This window comes from Kryptolebias marmoratus, linkage group LG1 (genome assembly GCF_001649575.2).
Source record: "Kryptolebias marmoratus isolate JLee-2015 linkage group LG1, ASM164957v2, whole genome shotgun sequence".
Classification (NCBI taxonomy): Eukaryota; Metazoa; Chordata; class Actinopteri; order Cyprinodontiformes; family Rivulidae; genus Kryptolebias; species Kryptolebias marmoratus.
Window position 1 is genome coordinate 19,188,256 of NC_051430.1, and position 20,369 is coordinate 19,208,624.

Below are 20,369 nucleotides of genomic sequence, written 5' to 3' on the forward strand. Positions count from 1 at the left end.
ATATATAATTCCTTGTTAGTTAACATTTTACAATCTAAAAACATTATTTTACATAATGTTTATGATGACTTTGAATTTTTTCGTCTATTTTTTAATTTATGCTGGTAAATAAATATGCTTAAGAACACATTTGGTCAAAGGCTTTGTATTTAGTTAAAAATTCAACTAATATTGTCCATAAAAAGAAAAGCAAGTGTTGGAAGAATTACACACTTTGTCAAAAATTAAGAACAGAAAAAAAAGACAACCCAACAATGTCCTTTCAGTGTTTATTGATTTTTTCTAAACCATCAATACTGTCATGAGACTTTATTTTATTGTAAGGCACAATTTTGTTCAAGCAAAACACTGATCTTATTTACAGCAAATGTTTGGTCGTGGTTTTATATCCTCTTAACTCCTTTTCTGAAATAACCACACAATCATCAGGCCAATAATGTAAAAAAAGAAAAAGAAAAAAAAAAAACATTAAAAACTTCAATTCGTTTCAAAGCCCTTGTTCCTTCTATTTTTCATGATTAATTTCCAATGTGATAACATTTGCAACCAAACGTAATATTGTGAACAGAAGCAATACATAAAAAAGGATGAATATAAATTGAAAAATAATAAGCGGACGTGCCTATCAACTGTTTAACTTAGAGCAATGTTTGATATTTTACCAAGCAAAAAGTGGACCTATAAAATATAAAAAACACAAGTAAAGCAAATTAAACATGTTTTTAAAGTTGTTGGAAAGTGTTGTTTACATTGTGATAATATAAAAAAGAACACAGCTGTTCCAAAGACTAGGTAGCTATTTGTGATGCATTTAAGCCATTTAATCCATCATAACTGGTTAGACGATTGTCAAATATATGGGAGATGAAGCAAATAATAAACGAATATCTTTGATCAAACCTTGGAAGACTAAACATTGAGAAGGAAGAGGAGCTGCATCAACTTTCAAAAGGATGCCAATATGAATAATTGTGCTGCTGCAGCAAGAGTAAAGCCATCCACAGGAAATGACAGCAATAATTACAGAACTTTCCAATCTAAAATCGGATATGTTCAGTAAAAAGAGACTCGTCGATACTCAACTGATTTGCAACACGGAACTGAACTGAAATGCCAGTAAAACTAAAAGTTTACATTACACTATTTATTCATGATTTCTACCATTAATGTTCTATTTATAGGCTATTCAAACAGGCCTGATAGACTCTTGATAAGAAAAAAAAATAGGGAAAAAAGGGTGACAATATGAGTACTGTTTCTCATTTTTACTATATTCAGAAAATGTGCAAAAGACCTTATTGCTCAAGCAATCTGAAACACCTAAATGTCATCAATAGTGGCATATTTTTATTTGGGCAGAGAGTGCTCAATAGGTGTTATTAATGGGACAGTGAGATTTTTATACTGTATAAATGTGCATTTTTGCACCCGCCTTCATTTATTGTTGTTACAAGTACAAAAGTTCACCTAAGACCAATTTTTATGCCACCACCCTGTTTGCAATCCTTCCTGTTACTCTACACTGTACACAAATAAAACATAAAATAAAAAAAAGTTGAGATATTTGGTCAGTCACTGTAAATTTAATAAACCAGAATTAACAAAAAAGTAATTAGGTGTTTAGACCAACCAACAGCATCTTCTGAAAGAAGCTGTTTTTCACTTACAAACATCCTTGGTCCAATATAAAATTCTGTTCTGCTTGTTTTTTTAACAGTCTGGTGAAAAATATTTCTTATTCACTACACTATTCTATATACTCTAGTGAGGCTAATAAGACAAAAAAGAAGGCTCAAAGACAGCATTCAACAAAAACAAAAAAGAATAAAAGAAGTACAGTACAACCATTCAGGAAATGCAAAGAAGGCACAGATCTTTAAGAGCTGAAGCTAGAAATCACAGAGGTAGAAGAGGTCAGAGGACAAAAGAAAAGGCAAAAAAGTGGGGATTTTTTGTTTTGTTTTGGGGGTTTCTTTTTTTGATAAAAAGGGGAATGTATGATGAAATGTCTATCTGTCCTTGGATCCAAGCTTCTCAATCAGGTCCTGCAGGGGAGCAAGCTCTCGCCTGTCAATGAGGTTGAACTCCTTGAAGAAGACAAACATATAAAAAAAAGATGTTAAACATTTAGAAAAAAACCAAACAAATATTTTAACCAATAAAACAGAGATTTAGAAAGTCACACTGAAGAGTTTCAGCTCCGTGTTTATCCCTAAAAGCTGAGTGATAAACAATTTACTTCCAACTTGCCCCATCTTGCTCGTTAACTGAGACATTTTAGAATAATCTCCATTCAAGGCAGGAAACGAACCCGAAGGATCCACAAATTGTTTTGGTAAATAACACCTAATCAAACCAAAATGCTCACATAAAAAATAGGTCCATCTTTTCATTTCAGGTGACGTCTATAGATTAAATAACTTAATCAAATGTTGTAAATAAAATAAAAACATGATGTACCATTGTTGTTATCAGGGTTGTTTTAAATCTTTTGGGCCTGAACAGAATGCAGTCCTCCAAGCAAACTCTATAATAACACCACAGCTCCACGGTAACAAAGGTGTCACATTAATGTCTGAAAGCAAACGTAAACAGGCTCTGAGGAAGAGCAGGGACTGGTGCTAAAGAGCAGGTTCAACACCTTCAGAGCGACCAGAAGTTATCCAGTTAACTTTAACAATCACAATGTTCTGCTGGATATCAGCTTTTAATGTTCTTTAAGATAAAAATCAAAAGTTTTTATTTCAACAAGGAGTTATTTAAATTTAAGGTAAACAACAAGTAAGTAGCGTTGATTTAATGCTGACAACATGTCACTGATTGTGTTGTGTCACAATTATTTTGTAATATAATTTGAACATTAAAAAGCCTAGATTTGATCAAATCCAAAAAAGTTAAAAACCGGACTCTGGAGTTAGATTCTGGGGAATCTAAACTCAAGCGTGGCGTTCGAAGCTTTAAACTGCTTCCCAGACAGGAAACGAAACGTCTTCAACTACAGAACAGAAGTCTAAATGTTGTTTTATTAACTTTTGCCATATCCTGGATGACTGAGAATTTACACCAGCATATCTACACTTAATCAACATCTACATGTGGTACATTACTGATTTTTAATGACTGTTGAGTAATTAATATTTCATCCTTTAATTATCAGTAAAGTAACTTATTATAAAAAGGTAACAAGGAGCCAAATAAGGAACTCAGAAGCTGACGTAAACAAAGGTTTCATTGTGTTTTATACTTTCACTCACACTTAAACCTGTAAAAAAAGCTACAGAAGTGAAACATTTTCAAGGTAGTTAGATGACCTAATCCAAAAAGTATGTCTCGAAAATATTTCCCACCATTATGTCACTGCATGCAACTTTAGACACTTCAGCCTCGCACTTCGGTGCAACAATCTCACCTGGACAAAGAAAATGAAATGCTTGAAGGAGGTGTTGAGGTGAGCCTCCTCCTGCAGCTGCATCACAGAGTCAAAATGTTGGTGGTAGATGTGAGCGTAAACCCTGAACAAACGCTTCAGGATGGTTTTGGCCACGGACATGAAATTCTTGGGAAAGGGAACTCCTAAAGGGCAGAAGGTGGTGAAAAAAAGCTGATGTCAGGATAAAAAAAATTAACCATTTTAACACCCAAATTTAAAGGGAAGCTTACTGAACATACACTTTCAGATTTGGCTATTTAAAAGGGTTAGGAACAGGTTGGAAAAATTCCCAAAAAGTCTTTTAATGACAACAAACACTACGTCCTAAATCAAACAAAGAGGAAGAGTAGAACAGTTAAACAGCAGGACATTTCTTAAACAGCTATTAGTAATTCTCAGTTATTTCTCCAAGGATAAAAAGGTAAAAAAAAAAAACAACAACAAGGAAACTGTTTCATTTACGTGTTAAGACATAATCAAAATTGCATGTGTGAAATATATGCGACTACTTTGTTTTTGTTTTCTCCTCCTTTGAGTAACACACTTCTACAAAAAGGTGAAACCGAAACTGAAAACCCAAACTCATTCTGTAACTAAACCCAGCTCACCGATCTTAGAGGGGAACAGGGTCTCATCGTCCAGCTGATCCTGCACCCAGGTCATCAAGTAGTCAATGTACTTCGGCGCAGAGCATTTGATTGGCTTTTTAATGTTGGTGCCATCAGCCCAGTGATACTCATATCTACGCAAAAAACAGAAGCACATAACACGCACTCATCACAATTTTTCTCTTAAGACAAAAAGAGTTTTTAAAAAAAAGAACATGGCTGAAATGCAAACTGTTCAGCTGACTTATTCTTGACACCAGGAAGCAAACTCCCTCCATCTCTTCCTCTTGATTACAGCCTGAGCACAAACAGTCTTGTAAGGAGAGAGGAAGATAGAGGAAGTGCCAAATCTAGATTTAACTAAACAGCCTCTGCAGAGAGACCACATGCAAAGTTTATTTCCTGTTTTCCCTCATGTGACATTTAGACGAAGCATTTCAAGTTCATGAGGTGTCAACCATTTTAAATAAACACGAGTTGGCGTCCTTGACAAAATGCTACCCAGTTTCTAAAGTCAAAGAAGTTCTTTAAAGAATGACGCTGTTAAAGTGATAAATGAGCGAAATGAAGCACATTGTTGAGTCAGTTTCACAAGGCTTCGTTTCAGCTGTTGCAACGCTGGTTTAGAGTGAACTATTACAGCCTTTAAAGCGTCAGCTGACGTCTCTCTTCCTGTCTGGGGGCATCGTGACCTTCCTTCACTGAATTCAACATGAAGTTAGTTGAACTAACCTTTATGAAGATCATAATTCGGGATAATACCCAAATCTGAAAAACTGAAGGGCGTTTATTAAATCCTGATAACCGACACGGACCGAATTGCTCCGATTAAATGATCTTTTCATGCCTCTAAACTAATCAGCCGCTTCATTCTGGGTTTTTGGCATTGACTGAGGATGCACACATCTACAATAAAGATTATTTTAAAAAGTCTGAATCTTTAATTGGACACAGTGAGTATAGAGCATTAATGTGTCACACTCTGAACACTGCAAGCGACTAAAAATACAATCTGAGCTGAACTTTTTAATCACATCAGTAATACTTTCACATCCTAGTTGCTATTCAACTAAATACTACACAGTGCAGCTGACTTTACACTCCTTATTTAGTTTGCTGCTTAAAATCCTGAGACCAGTTCAGGGAAAACGACACATCTGCACAGGCAGGTAGCTTTGTTGCTAAACTTACCATTGATACTGTGAATCAACACTGAGCTATGCTGAGGTACAGTTGATGCATAATTAATTAGTGGATTAAAACAACATCAAAGCACATTTAAAATGGCTCCTAAATTACCAACGCAGTGACCAATATTTTCACTGCTTTGCAGGCTTGAGCTGACTGCTCCAAACAACACTGCACTGCAGCTTCATACTGCAGCCGTAAAGTTATGCAGTATCTTTAGGAAATGATTGTTTCAGATACCCCTCAGGTGTTTCAGAGCAAACAAGCTCCACAGTAGGTTTAGCTCGTTTTACACGCTTTATAGGAAGAAATGATTAAAATATGAACCGTTTGATTTATTCTTCTTCTCAAATGTGACCATGGCATAATAAAAAATACTCTTTTTCGAGGTGTACATGATTAGAAACCGATATAATAACAGCTATATGTTATATTACACATCTGGACTTTTCAAACTGTTTCTAAAGGCCGTGTGGGAAAACAGGCCTAATAAAAAGAGGCTGCACAAGTAAATAAAACGTTTATTACCTCGGTCCTGCAGACATCACAGAGCAACTGGTCTCAGTGCAGAACTCAGTGATGGTGCCGTACAGCATGTTGATCTGGTTGAAGAAATCCACCGCTGGAGGAAAGAGGAAATTACTTTTTGGTTATACTATTGTAAAGATAAAACGTTACTGAATCATTTCAGCTTCAGTCTGCCAATGTGCACCAGACCACAGGACCTGTTACACAACTCCAATCAGTTCAGACTTGAGATAAACTTCTTTCTAAAAGAGATTCTCTTTATCTAAGACTAACCAATGCGAGATGTTTGATAAAGAATCGTACACGCTGTCGGAGCTTTTGATGACACGGTGATGAATGAGTGACCTGCTACCTGTGTGACCCACCCTGCAGATTAATGTGCGAGTCTCCATCAGTCAGGTTAAAGATTACTACTCATCTCTGCCTCCCTCTCCTCGCTGAAAGCAAGCTTCAGCTTCATTGTGAGGCTGCGACGCAGCACGGTGACCTGCTGCTGCTGCCAGAGCACTGAAGAGGAACCAGCAATAATGTCAAGAAAGCGAGCAACAATTATGGTTCCTCCGTCGTCCTTTCTCCTGTTTTGTGTACTGAAACTGATCACATGACATTAAAGTTCTCTAAGAACCATTTTATGATATAGTTTGCTTGTTTTTCCTTAATAATTCAATCTTTCTTATTAAATGTGTTAAAAAAGCATCCTGAAAATGTATTTATGTTTTTAAAAAGGAACAATATAAGGAAATAATTATATGGGAGAGAATGTTGCAGTCTTCTCCCTCCATTAACAGGCAGCTATACATAAATTCTATAAATCCATATATTTAAGATATATCATTGTTGTTGATGTCTGTACAAATATAATGTCCTAAAAGTTTATACCTTTATTCACAATATATTCATTATTCCATTTTACAATGATTTTATGTTTGTATGTACAATTTCATGACAGAATATTTAAATATTTCAGATTTTTTAATGCACTAGGTTAATAATTAGAGTAAAGCTAATTTAAATCTTTAGCTAACAATAGGAGAAAAACCTCTGCAACGTTTTATCAGAGTTGGATTGACACTTTTATCCTTACTTGATGCACCGACACCCAGCAGCTGTCTTTCCCAGCCGTGTTAAAGTACATTACACAGATTAAAACACTGACGGTCCACAGCTGGATGATAAAAAATTAGATTTATTATCTGCATTGAATGTCTAAGTACTTTAGTTCAGTAAAAAAAAAACTAACTCGGCCCTGTTTGTCTGATTATTGTGGTTCATTTGAGCTGTTGTGGGATCTGTTAATTATCTGTTGAGTTAGGATCACTTACAGTTAGGATTAATTACAGTTTCGAGGCTGTATCTTCAGTCTACTCTTAACACACCGCAGAGTGCTGCAAACACTAACCCTGCCTTTTAGACAGATCATTAAAGATTCATCTGAACATGGGCATCTGGTTCGAATTGTGAATGGGTATTTGTCGACGAGGAGCGTGGGCTTATTGTCTCTGTTCACTCACTGTTGACGGCAATCCATTCATTGAGGTCCTCTCCCTCTGGCAGCATGACGGCCTGTCTCAGGTTCCCGCTGCCCAGCGTCGCCTCAGCGTGTTTCAGCAGCTCATACTGGTGGGATCCTTCTGGGATGTTCTTCTTCGGCTTGAAGGTCTTAGATGAGCGACTGCCACTGCAGAGAAATTAACACAGCTGTGCATGAATGAAGGAAGATCGCGCAGGTGCAGTGGAAGTTTACAGATATCCTTCTGAAACATACACTTTAGAAAAAGGTTAAATTGGATGCATTGCGCTTACGTACAACAAGTCATGGACATGTTTTTAGGAACTAGATAGGTCTTGATGTCAAAGATACTGTCCAGTAATTTTAAGTGCATGTCAGAATCATGGTTAGCATAATGCTTATGGGTATGAGTCATGTTGAAGCATCATAAAATAACTGTTCAAAATTAAACTACACAACAGCTTTTATGAAAAAAACAACATCTGATTATTCAAAACACAATGTTTGCTGTCCATGCTGCTTTCAGGACTCTGTTTATGTTGTGCACCTTGGAACAGTGAATATTGCAGAGAAAATAGTCAACACAAACAAAACAGGTTCCATCTGAGAGACATATTTTCAAAGACACATGCTCTTTTCTTTCTGGGCTTGAAGATCCTTCCAAGCTGGATTGTGCAATCAGCTGGCATCGAGGGGAACACCTAGGAAATGCTGTCACATTTGTTTATGGCAAATTAAAACTTAAACGGACATGCTGTGGCTTGTTTTCACGGCAGCCAAAGCATCGCTTTTGTGTCATATATTGTTTTTAAGTGTGGTGACCTGGTTGTCGGTGCAAATGACAGGAAATGTGACTAATTGTATCATCATGGCGTGGCCGTAAACATGAAGATTAATTAAGTCGATCCGTGTTTGGAGACCTCCGAAAAGACAATGGGGCTGAAGCTGAGAGCTAATGTCAACTAACCCAGGCGGAGGTTAGCTTTAATCAACGAGCTAACCAAGTTAGCATACGAAATCGGCAATTTAAAAAAGTTATTTTTACACTTAGGCAACGAAGCTTTCAATGAGCACGGCCTAAAAGTCGTAGAAACATCGACGGCTGGCATCACTAAGCGTGAGAAAGTCGATTACCATCTCACCTACTGGTTCTGAGACGCGGTTAGCCGACTAGTTTTCTGTTAATGCCTCAGTTTAACTTCCTTCGGCGAAGTTCGCAGAAGCGCAGCTAACCGCAAGAGCTCCGTAACTCAGGAAGCTTCAGCTTTACTTACAACAAGAAGCTCATGTTGACGGAGAAGCTGTCGGTAGGTGCAAACTTGAACTCCTGGCCCCGGTTTGGTCAACAACAGCAACAAAAAGGTAGTTTTTAGAAATGTACTTTCAGGTTTAACCGCCGACTTATTAGCGCTGCCTGCTGCCTGTCAGCGAATGCAAACTGCACCCAGAGCGGCTCTTCCTCTGTTGGCCGCCCGTCTGCTGCGGCTGAACGCGCAGACTGTCGCCCCCTACAGGCCGCGGGCGGTATGACACTAAAATACGCACAGGCCTGGAGTTCATTTGGTTTTCTTTATCATATTTATCATATTATACATTTACCTCCACCGAGGGAGGGGTGTTTTCAGTAGCGTTCGTTTGCTTGTCTGTCTTTCTGTCTGTGCACAAAATTACTCAAAAAGGTTATGAACAGAGTTTCAGGAAGGAGCAAGTGATTAAACTACTATTGCTACTAAACTATTTAATCTCCATCCATCCATCCATCTATCCATCGATTCTATACTTTTATATAAATGCTTCAAACAGAACTGTGAACTATTAAGTCTTAGTCTTATTAGTCCTTGATTAAAGTCTGTATGGATGTTTAGTCGAGTTTTTTCTTCAAAGTAGAACAAACGCCAGGAAGGGGGCTTCAAGGCAATGATAAAAAAATCCACAATTACCCCTTTTAACCAGAGTCAAAATAACTTCACAGACTCAAAAAACTCACAGTTACCCAAAATGACACGAAGCCATAAAGTTAATTACAAAAAAAGACTGGCATAAACTAGAATCAGACTAAAAAGAAACTCAAAAGGTCGGCCTCAAGAAAGAACAAAGTAATAATGAAGGGACTCAGAAATTACAAATGCATAAAAAGAGCCCACAGAAACACAAACAAATCCTCCAGACAGTTGCTGTGTAGGAGGGTGTGGAGGCTTTTTCAACTCAACACATGGGAGATAATGTATTTTTCACTCCACTGCATTTATTTCTACAGCTGAGAGAAGAAAGCAGAGATAATGTCAGCAGATGTTGTTAGGATAAACATCTTCCTGTGATAAAAGTACTCTAAATGATGACTCCTTTCGATTTTTATGTCGCATTTTGAGTGCTGGTCCTTGGTGGGTATTTAAAGAGCTCCCAGCTGCTGTGGGAGTGGACCGGCCTGTTTGGCAGTCCGTTGTAACATATAATCAAACCACACATGAAGTCTCTTTCTTTCTTTCTTTCTTTCTTTCTTTCTTTCTTTCGATGTCAGCCATGTCATTAGCCATGTGCTAACATAAATCACAAGATCTTGTAATACTGCATAAAACTGCACAAAACCTACTTTACATACAAGGTTTAACTAAAATAACTCATTTCTCATCATAAAATGATCTTAAACTCTGGCATGAAAGCTGGCGGGCGATATGCATTCCTTTAATTAGAATAGGTTTAGACACCTAAAATGAAAACTCTGACTATAACATTTTAATGACCTGAAATAGGAATTTCTTCATAGGAATTTCTTCATGTCAAAATTGCATTTTTTCGAACAGTTAAAATTTCAACAGAACAAAAACCATGAATAAAAACTTAAACATTTCCCACCAAAATAATCTGTAAACAAAACAAAAATATTCAAAAAGGGAGCGGTAAGAAGCAATCGTTTCTCAAGCCCTGTCCTCAAGTTTACATACAAATTCTGAATCAAACTAGTGATTCAATATATGCATAAACACGCATATAACTGTATACACTCAGACATGCATACATAACTATGTATACTTACACATACATCAGTAAACCTGCAGATACAAATTTACTCTCATATCACCTACAGATTAAAGCTTAATATGCACACACACACACACAGATTAACAAATTGGAATAACATAATTTTGTCTTATTCGTCTTAATACACATTAATTGTTTTACTCCTTATATTCTTGAGTTATGAAATTATTCACAATGTATGTCTGACAGGGAAAACCAGTTTGAGGAGCCTGTCTGACTATTATATGACAAACCGGCCTCCCATACAGAGCCAGTGACGCAGGTAGCACGTAGTTTCAGCGGTTTGTGAAGGCTCTCTGCTCCTCCTCCTCCTCCTTCCCAGACGAAGCTCTGTCCTGCCGGGTGGTGCTGTGTTTTATAAATATCCGGCCGTAGCGCTCCTCTTCCCCTCGGTGTGTCGGAAAATGGCAGCGGTTAGGACTCTCAGGAAACTGTGTCAGCACACCCGGCATCAGGTCCGCAGGCTGCACGCGTCGGCCTCGAGGTGAGTCGACCGTTTCTGCCGCGAGCTCCCGCTGCCCGACTCGCGCGTGAAAACGCGGTTCAGGGCTTCTTTTAAATCCCGACCTCTGCCTTTCCCACGTCGGGTTGATTTGGCGCCCGCAGGTGAGGCTGGTTAGTTAGCGGGGCGGTTTTGTTTCGTTAGATTGTACTAAATGTCCGCAGTTGGTCGTGCTGCGGCGCGCCCCCTAGCGGCGTGCCGGTAGCGTCGCAGCAGCGGGAGGCTGATGAAATCGGGGCCAGGGCTTGCACCCGGGCCGGGCTGAGCCGGGCCGGGCTGAGCCGGGCCGAGCTGGGGCGGGGCGGCTGGTTTCTGCCGGAGATAAAGGTGTTGGTTTTCGTGTAAGCAAGCATTCATACACAGCTATTAAATACATTTAATTATTGGATGGAAAACGTGCGGAATTCGCACCCCGTGCAGTAAATTAATTAGAAACCTGCTGTGTGAAGCCTGCATAACTTGGTCCTAATGTTGCACACACTCCCTCATAAATTAAACCCCATGGTTTCTGCACATGACCTGCATGATCAGTGGATAATGTTCAGTCCTGTTCATGCAACTTCAACTTTTAACTTGCAGTAGAAAAAGTATATAAAACATGTAAGTGAGGAGATCAATTGAACACAAAACTCTGCTGTAAAGCTCCCTTTTTAAAACAGTGGTTTAATGAGTCAGAAAGGATGGGTTTCCTCCCAAGTAAACAACGTTTTAGTTAAAATTGTGTGATGCATTGCTGACACATTTTTCATGCTCTCACCCCATCAGGACCAAACACTTCTCCATGAGGGTTTAATTGGTTTTGGCAGAAAAACAGAGGTTCTTACATCACAGACGACGGCTCATTACTCTTCAGTTATTGGCCACTGCTTAATGTTTGGTGTTATGTAATGTAAAACCTTGTAGAATTGGAGCTAAACGGTCAGGGCAATGTTGCAAACACTTATAAATACAGTATGCTGATATTAAGCATATCGTTCAAGCAAGGGGAGATGTGTCCCCTCTAATTTTAGAAACTAGAACTGGTTCTACTCCAAACTGCATGATAGAGAGCTAGACATCGTTTCTGGTTTCAAAGGTTGTGATAAATACAGACCACTTCCAAGTAATAAATGGGTTTGGAATAGCTCTGTAGATGCTGGTTACAGTTACGTTTGGGCTATCTGTTTCATTTTGTATTTACTGTTTAGTTACTGTAAATTCCCCACACTTGGTATTACTTCTCTGCTCTCCCCGCTGTCTCGTCCACTCCTAGGCAGGAGGCTGTGGTCATCTCAGGGAGGAAACTGGCACGTCAGATTCGGGAAGAGACCCAGGTCGATGTGGAGAAATGGGTTTTAGCCGGCAACAGGAGGCCTCACCTGAGCGTGGTCCTTGTCGGAGACGACCCAGCCAGTCACTCGTACGTTCTCAACAAGACTCGGGCCGCAGCTGACGTTGGTAAGCGGGGAGGGAGGAACGGAATATCCTCGTATGCAAACACAATTACCCTACAGTGTGAACACGGAAAAAGGGGGCAAACGGTTCAGAAGCTGATAAATATCAGAGCTAAAGGGAAGCTTCAACCTGCATGTTTAAACAATCAGATTTAGTTTCCACGTTGAATGTTTTCTCACTTTGGACTCCTACAGGAATCTCGAGTGAGACGATTCTCAAACACTCGGACATCAGCGAGGAGGAGTTACTGGACTTGATCTACAAACTCAATGCAGACCATCGCGTCGACGGCCTGCTGGTCCAGCTGCCTCTGCCGGGTACATGAACACTGGAAATGTCAGATGAGATTAATTAACTGAGTAAACCCTACTTGTGTTGGATTATTTTAGTTTTAATCTCAGTCGTGATAGTGAACCTAAATCTCTTTCTGTTGGGTTCTGTGTACATATGAGCTTTTGTTTGTTTGTTAGAGTCTGTTTGTCCTGACTGTGACTCGTCTTTACTTTCTTCACAGATCACATTGACGAGCGGATGATCTGCAATGCAGTTGCTCCTGCCAAGGATGTAGACGGCTTCCATGTAGTTAATGTCGGCCGCATGTGCCTGGATCAGTCCACCATGCTTCCTGCCACTCCCTGGGGAGTCTGGGAAATTATCAAACGCACTGGTAACTGGAGCTACCTCTTACTTCCCATTCCCGCCCCCAGAGCACAAATGCTGTTAAACAAACATTATGAAACCTACTATATTTGTGTTTTTCAGGCATTCCTACTTTCGGAAAGAATGTACTAGTTGCAGGACGCTCCAAGAACGTGGGCATGCCCATTGCCATGTTGCTGCACACAGACGGCCGACACGAGAGGCCTGGAGGTTTGTTTCAGTGTGTGTGTCTGTAATCACATGTGGCATTATGTTTAATATGAAGGCTAAGCGTGCTTACTCTTCCTTCTGCTCTGCTTCAGGTGATGCCACAGTCACCATTTCTCACCGTAACACTCCAAAGGAACAACTTTGCCAGCACACTAAAATGGCTGACATCATTGTGGCCGCTGCAGGTTTGTCACTTTTCATTTGTTTGACTAAAATGTTTTCTGATCTCCACCCGCTTTTGGAGCGGATTCAGTTGTTTAACTGTGCCACTTTTCTTCGGACTGTCAGGGATTCCTAAGCTGATTACAGCGGACATGATCAAAGAGGGAGCAGCTGTGATTGACGTGGGAATAAACCGAGTCCAGGACCCCGTCACTGGAAAGACCAGGCTGGTTGGAGATGTGGATTTTGAAGGTATGGGAAGGATGGAGTGGGCTTGGAATTATGCACTACATTTTCCTCTCTTCTGTGTGTCTGTAACATGTTTTTTTTGTTTGTTTTTTTTCTATCCACGTTCAGGCGTGAGGAAGAAGGCGGGATTCATCACCCCGGTTCCTGGAGGAGTTGGACCCATGACTGTAGCAATGCTCATGAAGAACACCGTCAAAGCTGCCAAGAATGTCCTTCAGATTCCCCCGGAGAGAATCCGCTTGGCTGCTGCGTCCTAATGAACCAGAGCGCCCCCAGCTGCTGTGACTCATTCCACCCAACAACACCTCTCTTTATTTTTATTTTCATTTTTTAACTCGGAGCAACCCAGCTAATCTCTTGCACACTGACTGGAAAGAAGATGGCTTTGAGGCTCTCTTTCTGCTGACGTCTTTCTGAGTGCCAACTCCAGCAGCCATGTATAGTCTGTTACATCGACTCATGCAGCTGCATGTCTTGTAACAGTATTTCTCAGTTGTAATGTACTACTCTATGACATTTTTGAAGTTTTTAAGAGAGTCTTGAGAATTTGTTTCTATTTATTGCTACAGAGACACATTTTAAACATAAATGCAGTGATTATTTATAACTCTAAGCCTGAGAGCAGTTAAAGCGGAGTGACTGAGCCCTGTTTGTTTTATTTTTGTTTGTTTGTTAGTTTAGCCTCATGTATTGAAAGAGTTAAGGGCTAACATCATCAGGAACAAGGATGTTTATCAATATACAAGCTTTAAAGATTCACAAATGCCTTTTGCAGAACATTTAAGATAAATACAACATGTATCTTCTCACATTGTTGCTTTCTATGCACAGTCATCAGAAAACCAACGATGGGGCAAAACAAACATTAATCATTTTTAATTATACAACAGAATTTTACTTTTCACAGAAACAAAAAAGAATCTGTTGACACCTGACAGAGTGACCTTTTTTATGTGATCCTTCATTTTTACAGCTTTCGTATGTTAAATATTATTTTAATTTGATCTATTTTTAGTTTTCTGTAAAGTGAGACACTGCAGATCTCAGAGGAAGACGAGGCAGTGAGTGTGTTTGTTCTAATACACTGAGTTTGTGGGATTTGTGTGGCTCTTTTTCCAGCTTAAAGTTTATTGTTTCAGCAGTTTATGTTTGGACATTCATCGTTGTGTTGACAAAGCAATGTAAAATGAAAAAAAAGAGAAATATGTAAGAATTAAAGAACTTTTATAAGATATAAATGTGTCAGTTCCTGTAAATGACGATGTAGAATTGAGCTCCATCATCAGTAGTTTTAGGATGCTCCGTGTTCTGCAGACACTGGATAAATGTGAGTGTTCAGAGTAAAATGATTATTAGAAATATGTGAATTATAGATCCTGTATTTACTCACCCTCACTGAAACAGCTCAAAAGCACAAGTATAGAAAAAGAAGGAACTAGAAATACGAGCTGAAGGGGATCTCTCTAAAAAGAAAAGCATAAAATGCATTTTTAGTTTGTTGGTAGACAATTAAGAGGAATAAATGTGCTGCTTAGTTTGTCTCTAAGGTAGAAACTGAGAAAGTAGTTACAGTAACTTTCTCCTGACTAAACCTACAAAATAAAACCAATTGGATTAATTTAATTGTATATGAAAAATAACCTGAGTGAAGAAAATATTAGTCATGAAAAAATAAAGACTGTGCGTGTGTTGTTACTGCACTGACACTTGTATTTCATTGTTTAAGAACGATAGAAACTTCAGTCGTAACTAGGAACCTTTCTTGTGTTCCGAGGCTGAGTTCGCTGACGGACACGCTTCCGAAAATAAGCGCCCGGGTTTCCGTTGTTTCTTCAAAGCAGCCTTTTAAAGCTCCAAACAACCTGTTTTTCAGCGATGGATCGCAGCAGATCGCCGGACAGAGCTGGGAGAGAGAAAAAACACGATAAAAAGAAGCGGAGACGATCTTCCTCCTCCTCCTCTTCATCCTCTTCCTCCTCGAGCAGCAGAAGCAGATCATCGTCTAAGAAGAAATCTCACAAAAAGAAAGGTTTGGACCGATTTTCCTCTCCACGAACAGCCCCCCTGTATCCGAAACATATTGAACATTTGTTTCTCCCTCAGATGGGCAGAGAAAGAAGCGCAGAACTCGCTCCTCTTCTTCATCATCCACCTCCTCCTCCTCTTCTTCTTCCTCATCGTCTTCGTCCTCGAAGGATGAGAGGACGAAGAAGAAGAGAAGCAAAGCCAAGAAGAAGAAGAAAAAGAAACTGAAAAAGCAAAAGGCGAAGCTGAAGAAACAGAGGAAAAAGGAGAAGAAGCTGAAGAAGGACGCAGAGGAGCCTCAGAGGGCTGCAGAGAAACCTTCATCCTTCCTGGAGATGTGGCAGCATGATGAGGAGGCAGAGGAGCTCGGGCCAGGTGAGACACCACGTGGTTCACACCCTTTAACAGAGATCTGTTGATGCTCCTTTCAGGTGAGTGTCAGCACCGCAGCTCTTTTCTTTGCAGCTGTGAGTGAGACACTTTACTCCACCCCGCTTCTCTCCAAAGTTCCTACGTGGTCTTGAAAATATTCAGTTTGATTTGTCATATTTTCCAAGGCTGAATATGTATGGGTATATTCAAATTTCACAAACATCAACTTATTTTCTCAGTTTTCTTAGTTCTGTTTAGTTTCGAGGCTTTTTTCTTGGTGTGTTACGTCCTGCTTTCTCCTCGCAGTCATGACCGATGAGCAGAAGGCCCGACTCTCCACCAAGAGGCCTCTCACCAAAGAGGAGTACGAGGCCAGGCAGAGTGTGATCCGCAGGGTGGTGGACCCTGAAACAGGACGGACCAGGTGGGATAGAGGAGCCATCGAGAAACCAATAAATGTAAAAAGGTTTGAGATGTGTGACTTTTTTTTTTTTTTTTTTACTTTCATCCAGACTGGTGAGAGGAGAGGGAGAGATCATTGAGGAGATAGTCAGCCGAGAGAGACACAAAGACATCAATAAGGTAAACCTACGGCTACATCTTTACTGTTTACTGCTCTTATTGTTGCCATGAACTTCACCCTGATCATCTGTTTATCCTGTAGCAAGCTACAAAGGGAGATGGGAATGCCTTCCAGAGAAAACTGGGAATCAACAAGTAGAAGAAATCACCACGGTTTCATTAAACTACAACCAGGGGTTTGCTCAAACTGCTGAAAGGTTCAGAAAACTGAACAAAACGTTTGGCCGTCGAGTCAACGAGGAGCCGAAGAAGCAAGACTTCACATGACGACGGATAGTTTCTGTTAATTTATGATTACCCTGATTTCTCTGTGTTGATGTGAAATATGTTGAATAATATTTCAAACACGTGATTAGGGTTTTGGACTGGGTTGTGACTTTAAACTTTTAAATGATGTTTTCATTTAATGTCAGCGAATAAATCTATGGTATACTTAATGTAAAAAAACAAAGATTCAGATCAAAGTGCTTTGTGTCTTTATTTTAGCTTCACCCATTTTACATTCTTCCTTTAATTTTCTAATGAGATGCTAGAAATTTAACATTTTTGTTTAACCAGGCAAATATCCTTTGCCTCTTCATCTTTTGCTTCCATGGAGCCAGGCTGTCTTGTTATTTTGTGTTTTTAATGGTTTCCTTAGGACATTGGCTGCTTTTTTTCCTAGGCTTGCAACTTTTTCAGCTGAGATCTGGCTGATTGTCAGGCAGACTGAGTAAAAAAAACAAACTAGTCAGAAGAACTATTGAACGGACAGAGGGAGAGTGGAGACATGCAGATAAGGACCAGAAGTCGAGACTTGAACCCAGTCCTTCTGTGATGAAGAACTTGAGGACCCCGTTGGATCAAACTCCCTTCATTTTGATAAACTTCCAGTCTCAGTCAAACCCCTCTTGAAGATGAAGCTAAGTTACGGTCCTAAAGTGTGCTCAAAGGTCAACATTTCTTAGTTTTTCATGTCTTCCTTTTACTACGTTCATTAAAATTTACGAATGAAAACATCAAGGATAATTATCCAAATCCTACAAAATATACCCCCTGTACAAGTCTCACCTTTTCCAAGCATGATTTGTCAGATTTTATTTTCCATATATTTACAATTCTACTGTTGATGTTATGGCATTGCATCAACCCAGGGATGGAACTAGAGTCTGATATTTGTGAAAGATGTCAGATTAATCCTTTAAAATAAGTCTATTCTGAGATTTATTCTCTACTCTATCTCCTCCTTCGGGTCTGTTTGGGTGCGAACAGCATCAATTCTGAGCCCAAAACAGATGTGTAAATTCCCATGGAAAGTTTCCACTTTGGAATATTTCCAAAATTCTCCAGCTTAACTTCACATGTAAAGTTTCTGGAAAACTTCAGTAATTTTACCAGAAATCTCCCACCTGTTTGGAACCCTGATAAAGAGCTTCATAGGGATGTAAGTTTCCCTTCATAGAGCTGGGTTTTACTGCAGAGGCGTTCCGGTGTCCCGCAGTATGTTTTCCCTGCACACACGTACTCTAACGCTGGAATAAAAAGAACAAGAAGAAACAAAATGTCTCCACAGAAATGAGCCCGCCGTTATCAGGTCAGTGCCACTTTATTGTGAGAAATCTCCACTTTTTGTTGGGTTTTTTTTTTTGGAAATGTGCACCTGTGCCTTTGGGCTGCACCAACAGCCCGACAGTAAAACCTTCTGCGATTTGACGTCTGTAGATGTGCCAGTTCGACTGATTGTCAGTGCACGGCGGCGTTTTCTTAAACGGGCCGTTTGATCTGGCGGTGCTGCTGAGTAATATTGCACATTTCCCCTTTACATTTGCGCCAATGTTGGTCCACTGCAGTCGGCTTTTAGCGTGCCTATTGGAGGGATAAATAACCATTATTTGAATATTAAAAAAAAGAAAAGAAACTCCCAAATTTGACCAGTTTTAGAAACAAATGGCTAACATGACAACGTGAGTCTCCGCTCCGTTTTCCCTCATTCCAACAACGTTATCGTACAGAATTTACAATTTGCACATGGTCTTCCTCTAAAGGCGCAACATAAAGAAAGAGACCGTAAACTATGGAGGGATATTTAAGAGCACATTCAATGCCTCATTTACAGCTCAGTAGTAACCAGAAAGAAGCCAAAATATCAAATTTACCCAAAATGGCTAATATCAAACGTACAATATATGACACAGGTTTCGGATACAACTCTGGTGATCGGAAAGAAAAGAATAAAAAATACAATACTGTGCCAGGCAAAAACGTCTGCATTTTGGCTGCTGCAACTCAAGTCTGAAGAGAAAAAAACACATGACATAACAAAAGTAATCTTAAACACTTTTTGTTCACAAAAAATCAATAGGTTCCAAAATAGCTATAATCTTAAATAGCAATAAGTATCATCGTTAGTCAATAAAATATATCCTGAATGAGTTGGTGTTCACCCCCAGAGTAAAGAAGACCCTTTAAAATGGTCTTCAGTGGCCCAGATACCAGATCTGCACTGTCATATAATAATTATGTACAAGCCTTATTCAGGCATTTAACTACATACTTACACAATCTGCTCCGTTTTTACACCAGACCTCAGTAGTTTCCTCTCTGCTCCATCTATACTGTTTACTTTGGCACCTTAACTGTACAATAGTAGGAGTTTACCTTATAGTGGAGTCATACATTTGGTGGTAAAATGCTATTTAAAAAAAAAAAAAAAAAGAGTTTCAGCTGCAATAATAGTTAAAGGGTAAGTTCAGACTTTGCTTCATGTGATATATATGGCAGAGCCTTTGTGTCTCAGAGCTGAAAACAAGTCCAGGAAATCTCGTCTTTAAACTTAATAGCTTGTCGTTCCTGTTGGTAAAGTTTAGAGAATTGTTTGTGTTACAAATCAGATTTTTTTTTCCTGAACGGTTGATAAATAACTATCACCCTTTTGGTTAAAAAAAACAAACAAAAGGAAGGAAGGAAGGTAAGAAAGCGCTCAGTCACTTGACTCTAATAAAGTTTTTCTCTGTTGCAGTTGTTGTGCTTGCACTGTGTATTTGGAGTATTTAACACCTTTGTGTGTTAACTGCGGATGACAGCATGGAAGTGAATAATGTGGAACTGTCTCCGGTCTAAAAGCCTGTTGGAGGAGAGCTGACCTTATAATCAGGACTGTGAAATATTCACTAAACAGAAAAAAAACCAGTCTGGATTTCTACAATATGTTATTTTTTTCTAGTTGTTTACATGATTCTGACCAGAAAGACAGTTTCTGAAATGTCTGTTTCAACATAAATCCACAGCCTGTCCTTAAATATTTGTTGTATGAGACTGGTGTTAGTTTTAGAAGAAGTGGTTTGTAGCACCAGATTTCCTTGTGGTATTAACGTTGTTGGTGCAAACCTGCAGTTTTTTCACTCTTTGCGCTTGTCTTTAAGTCACGTGTTTCCGTCTCAGCGCCGCATCCGTTACGTCCCTCCAGCAGACATTCTCCGATTGTCTTTCAAACCTCACTTTGGGCTAAAAACACCAGGTTCCAGCTTGGTGCTGCTGCTGCGGCCCCAGCAGCTCGCGGTGATGCTCATGCTGCGCTGCGCCGCTCCCTGGCCGTGGCTGTGAACGCGCTCCAGACGCTCCCGCTCCAGCCGCTCGCTGTCCGATTGGCTCTGCGTGCGCTCGGGCTTGTTGTGGATGTTGCCTGTCGGGGAGCTGGGGGCTGGCTGCGAGGAGATGGTGCGCAACAGGTGGTTCCTTTTTCTCAGGAAGTCGCTGTTCGCTCCTAAGCCAAAGCTTCCTTTACGGAGGACCATGCGTGCGCTGCTGGACTTGGCTGGCCGAGAACGGTGGTTGTACTCCAGCTGGGACAGATGGGCTGCATATCCCTCTATGATGAACTGTTGGGAGGAT

The 20,369-nt window shown here is 39.8% G+C and overlaps 4 protein-coding genes across 6 annotated transcripts in view; 2 read left to right on the top strand and 2 right to left on the bottom strand.

Moving 5' to 3' along the window:
* Positions 1-255: 255 nt before the first annotated feature.
* On the bottom strand, positions 256-8,733 carry mob1a (MOB kinase activator 1A). Its single transcript, XM_017413616.3, has 6 exons — positions 8,539-8,733; positions 7,266-7,432; positions 5,755-5,848; positions 4,039-4,172; positions 3,410-3,573; positions 256-2,087 (listed from the first exon to the last, which is right to left on the bottom strand). The coding sequence occupies exons 1-6, from the start codon at positions 8,550-8,552 to the stop codon at positions 2,010-2,012; spliced, it is 651 nt and encodes a 216-aa protein (XP_017269105.1). The 5' UTR covers positions 8,553-8,733; the 3' UTR covers positions 256-2,009.
* A 1,843-nt stretch (positions 8,734-10,576) lies between these two features.
* mthfd2 (methylenetetrahydrofolate dehydrogenase (NADP+ dependent) 2, methenyltetrahydrofolate cyclohydrolase) lies at positions 10,577-14,754 on the top strand. Its single transcript, XM_017413765.3, has 8 exons — positions 10,577-10,787; positions 12,058-12,242; positions 12,434-12,556; positions 12,754-12,906; positions 13,002-13,109; positions 13,202-13,294; positions 13,398-13,523; positions 13,629-14,754. The coding sequence occupies exons 1-8, from the start codon at positions 10,708-10,710 to the stop codon at positions 13,775-13,777; spliced, it is 1,017 nt and encodes a 338-aa protein (XP_017269254.1). The 5' UTR covers positions 10,577-10,707; the 3' UTR covers positions 13,778-14,754.
* A 538-nt stretch (positions 14,755-15,292) lies between these two features.
* On the top strand, positions 15,293-16,958 carry arl6ip4 (ADP-ribosylation factor-like 6 interacting protein 4). Its single transcript, XM_017413766.3, has 5 exons — positions 15,293-15,549; positions 15,624-15,920; positions 16,224-16,341; positions 16,430-16,499; positions 16,582-16,958. Exons 1-5 carry the CDS (start codon positions 15,396-15,398, stop codon positions 16,636-16,638), a joined length of 696 nt encoding a protein of 231 aa, XP_017269255.1. The 5' UTR covers positions 15,293-15,395; the 3' UTR covers positions 16,639-16,958.
* Positions 16,959-18,044: 1,086 nt separating this feature from the next.
* LOC108234533 (membrane-associated phosphatidylinositol transfer protein 2) overlaps positions 18,045-20,369 on the bottom strand; it is a 39,940-nt gene continuing 37,615 nt past the window's right edge. For all 3 annotated transcript variants that reach the window (XM_017413755.3, XM_037974679.1, XM_037974678.1), the window contains one exon: positions 18,045-20,356. In XM_017413755.3, coding sequence (XP_017269244.1) covers positions 19,973-20,356 — 384 coding nt within the window. In that variant the 3' untranslated portion in view covers positions 18,045-19,972. The remainder of the gene's footprint in view (positions 20,357-20,369) is intronic.